Raw genomic sequence first — 8,172 nt, forward strand, 5'->3', positions numbered from 1 at the left:
TTGACTTCTTAAAGTTTAAAGGCGGTTTAACCTTCCACCACTACTGCTTCTCAGGAAAACCCAAGATGTCTTGGTAACTGTTCACTTATGCTTCTGCTCACCAGTGCTAATAGTGATGCCCACCCACTGCCATGGCCACAGTATCCAGGGAATAAACTGCACTGGGATCGTGGCTGTAGACCAGTTGCAAAGGTTGTTTTAGGGTTTTTTTTTAAGCCCCACAGTGGGCAGGCATGACTTCTTCATTCGGCCATTCCATGCTTTCAAGACTTGGTCTTTGAAAACTTGTATTTAGCTAAGAGGCTATTGTCACCGTAATCCTGGTTATTGGTAGAGCTCTCAGCACTGGTTTTCTCAGTAAGTGGAGCTCTTTAGGGTCTTGATGGCCTTCCGAATAGCTGTCTTGCTGGCTGCTTTTAGCCCTAGTTACTGTTCTTAGTGCTCTTCCTGTCTTACAGATGTGGCTAGGTGTTGATGTCCCAAATCCAGGTAGCAAACAGGCCGAGATGCAGGTGGAGGCCATCCTGCCCTGCCCTATGCTCTGGGAACTGACGTAGCTAGGCCTTGTTCCTCTATCTGTGAATGCGTGACTCATCGATATGGGCGTTTGTGTTGGGCCCATACCAACCTTGTTTAGTCCCACAGTGTTTTGTTCGTCCCACGGAGGCCAAGAAAGCCGCAGATGAGGCCAAGATGAGATTTGCCCACATAGATGGAGATCATCTGACACTGCTGAACGTCTACCATGCTTTTAAACAAAGTAAGTGTAAATGAGACCACGGGCTCTCGTCTGCATGTCACTTGCAGCGTATTAAGATGTCTCTTCAGCTCACTTTCATTTATTATCGTTGACAGCTTTACATTAGGAATCCAGAGGTACTGTCAAAAAACTCCTGACTAGCATTTGAAAGAGAACTCGCGCAATCGTTTACAAAGTTGTTCCCATTGTGCTATCCCTGATTATAGAAAACTTGTAGAAGACAGAATGATAAACATCAAAGACTTGCATAAAATTCCACCACCAGAATGCAAATTTTTGTATAGTTGTTCTTATTTTCTGATAGGTGTTGTGTTTTTGTGACATTTTCTTACATAGCAACAACACTAGAAGAGGGGGGCGAGGGATATGGTCAGGTGTTCTCATTCACACTGTATATTGGGCAACAGGAAGAAGCCCAGGCCTGCAGCTAGGCCAGGGCATGCATTCTATGAGTGAGGTACCCCTGTAAATTCTCAAACACTTGGAACGGACGTGTGGGTTCAGCCTTGTCAGCCAGTTCCCCTGATGGGTATGCAGCGGTCCGTCTGAACTTTTGTGGCCTCAGCTAATGAGAGGTTCATTTTGTTTTTCTGAAGTTGACATTAAAATTCTGCACTTTGGGCTTTATTTATAACTAACTTGCTTATCAGAAAACTCCTAAAATAGAACCTTTTGAATAGAGCTCATGCTGGAGTGGCCCTGGGTGCCACGCGGGCAGAGCAGTCAGATGCCCCACTGCTCCATTAGGAGCTGGAGGCAGCAACTGATGGCTAGCAGAGGAGGGGAGGGTCACGGCCTTTCAGTGTCCAGGTCTAACTCATGATGGTAGGGGTTGGGGAAAGGTTGGGTTTTGTGTTGTTTGTTTGTTTTAATCATTTTATTGGGGGCGCATACAACTCTTGGGCTTTTTGTTACTGTTTTTTCAAAGATGAGCTCAAGGCTTGGCTTAGAACACGTACTTTGCCCTGTGTAAGCGCCAGCTTCATTCACATTCACCCTACTGCTCAGCATTGATGTGAAGAGACTGTATTTTAAGTTGCTAAGAGATGGAACACGTTTTGGGTTTTCACCCTTACTGATCTTCAAGAGAAATTGTGTTTTGCTACGTAAGCATTTGATCACTGAGTACAGCATTATATTAGGAATTCTTAATTGCGCTTTGGAAATCGAGCAATGGGCATGTTTTAGAGTGGTGCTTCCGTTTCAAGTATTAATTAGCCATGCAGTATTTGAAAATAGGATTTGAGATTTAATGTGATAAAATTGGGAACTTCTGCACACGTGAGAGAGTTGAAACCTTTGGTCAGAGCATTTGACGTGGGCAGTTAAGGTTTCCTTTGCTCATTCCTTTGTCAGCAGGATGCTATACGCTGACCACTGCATCATCATCTAATAAAAGCACCTCGCTGAAGAAAAACAGGTGTTTCAAATAATGGTGCAAAATCATGTTGTATGTCCTGGAGACAGTGGTTGACAACAGAGGTATAGCCACAATGTCACACTGATGAAAGTTATCAACGTGCTGACATTTCCCAGGAAAAGCTAGATAATAAGTGATTTTGTAGCACCTTACTGCGAAGGTGGGTTGTTTCTGAGGAAGAGTTGACTCTGCACACCATGTTGGGGCAGGTTCATACATGCTTTCAGTGTCTAAGCGCATTTCTTTAGCTGCGCTATCACAAGACCATTTCTCCGCTGGCGAGTAAATGCCTGCCAAGCTTCAGCCAACCCGTGTTACTCATTGTTAGCCGCCCGCCCAGGACATTCACTGGGACTCAACACGGCTTCCTGTAGAGGGAGAGATTCTTTGATGAAGAGTCCCAAGAGGGTTATTTTGAAATGGAAACTCTAAAGGCTATCTTTTCTTCCAAAAGGAAAGACTTGGCATTTCACCAAATTCCCCCATCTCTGTACCCCCATGCTGTCTACTCGAGCAACCAGGTGGCTGACTGCAGGTGGATAAAATGGCTCAGTTTACTGAAAACTCCTTTTTGAAACCAGTGTTCAGGGCATGCTAAAGTCCAAAGCGTTAGAACTTTTGAAACAGTACTAGAAGATTTGGGGGCAAGGTGGGAATGTTGCAGCTCATATTAAGAAAAACTCATACTGGATAAACTCCCTTGCTGCATTGTTGGCATGCTTTTAAAGCCCCACGTTTTTTTCTCCATTTCTTTTCCCTCCCAACTTTCTAGATCATGAATCAGTTCAGTGGTGCTATGACAACTTCATTAACTACAGGTCCCTGATGTCTGCAGACAATGTACGCCAGCAACTCTCACGAATTATGGACAGATTTAATTTGCCCCGTCGGAGTACTGACTTTACAAGCCGGGACTATTACATTAATATACGAAAAGCTTTGGTTACTGGGTATTTCATGCAGGTATGTGTACAATGCGGGAATGCATAATTAAGTGTTTACAGGTTATTGTCTACTTTCTAGAACAGCCTTTTTAAACAACATGAATTTTTTAAATGCCCATCAAAATGAATCTTAACTCTTGGGCTAGCTTTCTACTTAATTAAAAATTAATAAGTCTATCCTTTGGACAAGAATCCTGGTGGTGCAGTGGCTAAGTGCTCAGCTGCTAGTCTAAAGGTTGTCATTTCAAAACTAGTCAGCAGGAAGGAAGGTAAGGTGGTGGTCTCACACAGAGCGCCAGGAAACCCTGCAGGGCAGTTCTGTCGTACCCTGTGGGTCCCCATGAATCAGAATCTGCTTGGTTTTTCAAAATACTGCGGACCTATGGTCGAGGAGACCCGTAAGGAGATCAGTGGACGCAGTCAGACGGGTCTGGCAGCGTTTCCTTTAGATACACGTGTAAGGTCCCTGTGAGGCAGCGCCCACTCAGAGCTGCCAACAAGGCTGCCAACAACTCAACCACAGTTCGAGGCAAAGCTAGTGATCCAGTTCTATAGGGATCCGTTGTAGAGTTGGTGTTTCTGAGGTTGTCTCAGCAAGAGCAGACCTTCCGGCCAGATGAGCTTAAACTCTGCTTAACGTGGTGTAGAGTTGGCATCAAAGGATGGAGGAGGAGGAGAGTAGTTGGTGTCTGAATTTGAAATTCAGAGTAAAGAATGAATGCTCGTTGTGACTTAAATTGAGTACAGGATCAAAATCCTATTCCCAGGTGCCTACCTGTAGTTTTAATACTTGTTTAGACCAGCTGCTTTGATATATGCTCTGAAATTGCTTTAGTTTTCTGGGGGGAAATGACAAAGCCGTACATGAGTACTACTCGTGCACTCTAGTTTTCTTGTATTAAAACTTGTTAGAAACAGGGGCTGTAATTCTAGGGCCGGGCACCTTATTAAACAGCTGCTTAGTAAACTTCTGGCGAACTGAATTGGACTTGTTTATATACACACATCCTGTACGGACAAGGTTTGGGGATTGGAGAAGATATCTCTGCTTTCCTGTTACCAGTCAAGGCATTTTATGGTCGAGAGATTGGGAATTAGCACATGGGCTTTCTCTTTGTTGTAGGTCACCTTTTGCTTTACCCTTTAATTTTACACTCTATCTGTCCCTGGACACGTTGTCTAGTCACTGTCCATCTACTCAACAGTTGACACCAGGACTTCATAAAAGAGCTTTTTTAGATAGTCTTAAAGCCAGAAGGCCCTGAGAGTGATCCCAGGGCTGATGCCAGTAAAATCTTAGCTCTTCTACCTGGTCTGCCAACATGCCAGTGTCTGAGACAAACTGGTGACTATAGCTGCTTCCACTAACATTTTAAGGAAACATTCCATTCCCTAAGTTTTAGATGGCTACACAATCTTATTCTGTTGGCCTTTCCACCACCCTACATCATTGGGGGTGGGGGGGAGTCTAAGCCAGCCTTAGCTTGCAGACCTTATAAATTGAGCTTGCAGGGTCTGGTCTGCTAGTCTCAGCTTGTGCTAGGTAGCGGTGAATGCATAGACTTTGGAATAAAACACAGATAGGAGGACTGCTTTTTTCTCATTGTTCAGGTAGCTTTCTGCTCCCATAGAGAGTTCTGGTCTCAGAAGAACAAAGGGGGCAGTTCTGCCCTATTCCTGTAGGGTCACTGTGATTTGGAATTGATTGATGGCAATTAGTTTACTTTGGGTTTTATACCACGATTGTCTTAGCACAAGCATATACTCGCTTCTGTTGTGTTCATTTGCTTGGTGTTGGTTTCAGGTGGCACATTTAGAACGAACTGGGCATTACCTAACTGTGAAAGACAACCAGGTGGTTCAGCTGCATCCCTCCACTGTCCTGGATCACAAGCCTGAGTGGGTGCTGTATAATGAGTTCGTTCTGACAACCAAGAATTACATCCGGACGTGTACAGATATCAAGCCAGAGTGGTCAGTACAATTTTGTTGTTGACGACAGTTTTTGTTAGTCTTTTGCTCAAATTGGAATCCGAATTCCATTGTAGGAGAGGTGTCCTATGTTCACTTTAGGGGAACTTGCTAGGTTTCTCCCAAGCTCCGAAGTACTGGGTAGTTCTACTGAGTAGGTGGGTGTGAGTAGATGGCCTAATGGTCTGGTTGGTCTCTTGCCACATTTCCTTTTCTTCTCTTAAGAGTGGAATTGTTGGCCTAGGCCAGACTGAGAACAGGAAGTACAGTTCTGGTACCAAGTTTCCTGGGAGCTGTACTCTCTCTCGTTCAGTCCACACCACCTCCACCCCCACCCCCAATTTTTGTCCTGTTCATCATTAGTTCGCAGCACTCATTTCCATGGTGGGGCTTCAAGAGCGAGCATACACACTGCAGAAGCCCCTGATCCCATCCTAGCAGATGGGTGTCTTAAGAAATACAATTGGAACTGATCATTTTATGCCAAACTAAAATGCTCTATTTGTTCTTATTTTAAACCCTATGGGGAGTGTCAGAAGCTGACAGTGGTGATGCTGAAGGACTGAGGTAGCTGATTTTCAGCAGTGTCCCTTATTGTAACACTTGAATTGGGCCCCCAGTGCTTTGGTGAGGAAAAACAGGGTGGCTAAGCCTTGTAAGATTGTAGTTGGGTATGTTTGGAATCTAGTTATAGATATTAAAACACTAAAAATGAGAAAGTGCTGTCATTTGATTAGTAAGGTGCTACTTAAGTACTACCTGTGTTATCCTTACTGTAATCTTAGAGAACCATCTCAAAACAAGTTTGCTGGACTGAAGAAGCCAGTGGCCTTGTTTTACATACTTTTCATTATTATAACGTTTTTTAAATAATGTATTTTGAATTTTTGTTGTATGCTTATGAAGCTTAATGCTGAAGAAAAAGTTCTGCTTACTGAAATAACCTTTCCAAAGGTATTTGTTTAGGATTCCGCATTTGTACTATTCGTAAGGATTTGACTTTGAAGATTAGTCTTTATCAGTACATAAATGCATAATGCCTCTCCAGCTAGTCACTCCAGCACTTTAATTAAATGTTGATCTGGTCATTTCCCCCCCCCCCCTTCTGAACAGGTTGGTGAAAATTGCCCCTCAATATTATGACATGAGCAATTTCCCACAGTGTGAAGCAAAGAGACAGTTGGACCGCATCATTGCCAAACTTCAAACCAAGGAATATTCGCAGTACTGAATTCACTGCTCAGAACTGAAGTTGCTCAGAGGACAGCTTTAAAAGATGAATGAACTCGAAAGTTCAAGTTGTGCTCTTCACGGTGGTTCAATAATGGCCTTTATTTGAAAGCTTTTTAATTTTTCTTTACAGTAAATATTCCATTCTGATTTCATAAATTAAACATTTATGCCTCCCTTTTGTGTTGACACTGTAGCTTATACTGGAAAAGTCGATCAATGTTTTGCAGTTTATTGAAAGTAGTTCTATATATAACAATGTTATGAGCATTTCTTTAGAAATGGTTGAAAATGCTTCTAAAATGTGATTATCGACCATGGTATGCATGATCGTTGTAATTGTTGACATTCCTTTTAGAAGTTGTGAGATGTTACAACTTGTGCTTATGTAGACACAATCTTCTGTCTCAGGACAGAAGCACTGACTTCAATAAAGTCTATTTATACTAACTTTGGCCAAAGCTTGGGTGTCTCTATTCTCGTGTCTGAGAATAGCTTCTTGCTGCCTGCCCTCCTCTTTATTGTTACTGTTGTGCTGGGATCGCGTGGGTCATGCGGCCCTCTAGAGGACACGCTCTTTCCGAGAGCAGGGATTGGATAGAACTTGCTGGTAAGCAGAATGGGACCCAGTGGGATAAAGTCTATTGCTCTCATTTGAAATTGGATCCCAAAGGAGGGGGATTTCTTCCTCCAGCCGTTCTTACGCCTGTTTTCTAAGACTGACCATTTATTTTCTGGTTCCCCCATCAGTGCCAGGACTTTTTATTATACCCAGAAGCGTTCTAAACACTGAGCCCCTGAGGCAGATGTGGCTGTGTATTAAGGAGATGTTAGGGTATTACGTGGTAGATCGCAAATCGATTTGACTATCGTCTCAGTGCTGAATCTTTTATACAACTTAATACACGAGTCTAATATAACAGGCAGTCAGTGGGTTAGCCATAAAACCCTTTCTCGACTACAAAGGGGGTGTTTGGTGTGCAGTGCACCGAGGTTAGAGACGGGTGCATCCGGTCTGTTCGCTGACAGCGTGATTAAATGCTGTTTTCCGTGGTGCGCAGGCTCCCCTTGCCCCTGCCTTCTCCTGTCAGTGAAAATGCTGCGGGCTGTTAGGGAGCTGTGCTGTTGGGAGTGAGCTGGGCAAGGTTGACTGAGGTGATTTGGTGCAGGCCTCTTTGCCCGGGAGTAACGTATCGGGTTACGTTTCTGTACATTAGAACTCACTTCCCCGTGAGGTATTGGCAGACTTAGCTATGGACTTGCCAGTATCTCAGGCCACAGGAAGAAAGCCTAGGCTTGGGGTCAGACCGCTTTGCCTCATGAGAGGCAGAATGGAAGGCTTCACCTGATACCATTCATACCCGAGTACAGAGTGGGTAAATCAAACACAGGTCTTTGACCGTCATTGTAGTAGCTAGTTCAGTGTGTTTGGGTGTTAAATCGGAGGTTAGACTGGCAGCTTTCCCCCATAGGTGTGTGGTGGGTTCCAAGGACTGGTGCTTGCCTGTCCATCCTGGGACGAGGTGAAGAGGGTGCTGGGAGTGGCCGCTGGACATGCTGAAGAGGGCTGAGAGTTTCTTAGGTGTCATGACATGGCTTTCAAAACCTGTGTCCTCCACGTCACCCTTCCCTTTGTCTCAGATTTGTGCGCTGAACAACCTCACGGTTAGTTTTCCCTTGATAGCATGGGTCATGAGGATTACCAGGGAGAAGGAAGACCTCTTTGTTGTGGAAACAAAGGTCCGCTTTGAAATCCCCTTCAATGATGATAAAAAAACCCACTTGCTTGAAGATTTTCTGAAGAGCAAGGAAACTTCTCTCAGCTCAAGCCAGGATAACTGAGCTGC

At 44.1% G+C, this 8,172-nt stretch overlaps 1 protein-coding gene across 1 annotated transcript in view; it reads left to right on the top strand.

Moving 5' to 3' along the window:
• The window catches only part of DHX15 (DEAH-box helicase 15), a 49,279-nt gene extending 42,504 nt beyond the window's left edge, over nucleotides 1–6,775 (top strand). The window contains exons 11-14 of the mRNA XM_004706306.4: nucleotides 638–760; nucleotides 2,953–3,143; nucleotides 4,929–5,098; nucleotides 6,209–6,775. Coding sequence (XP_004706363.1) covers nucleotides 638–760; nucleotides 2,953–3,143; nucleotides 4,929–5,098; nucleotides 6,209–6,326 — 602 coding nt within the window. The 3' untranslated portion in view covers nucleotides 6,327–6,775. The remainder of the gene's footprint in view (nucleotides 1–637; nucleotides 761–2,952; nucleotides 3,144–4,928; nucleotides 5,099–6,208) is intronic.
• The last annotated feature ends 1,397 nt before the right edge of the window (nucleotides 6,776–8,172 follow it).

The sequence above is a fragment of the Echinops telfairi genome, unplaced genomic scaffold (assembly GCF_000313985.2).
Source record: "Echinops telfairi isolate 266 unplaced genomic scaffold, ASM31398v2 ScPeMD7_7468;HRSCAF=8506_0, whole genome shotgun sequence".
In the NCBI taxonomy this organism is placed as follows: Eukaryota; Metazoa; Chordata; class Mammalia; order Afrosoricida; family Tenrecidae; genus Echinops; species Echinops telfairi.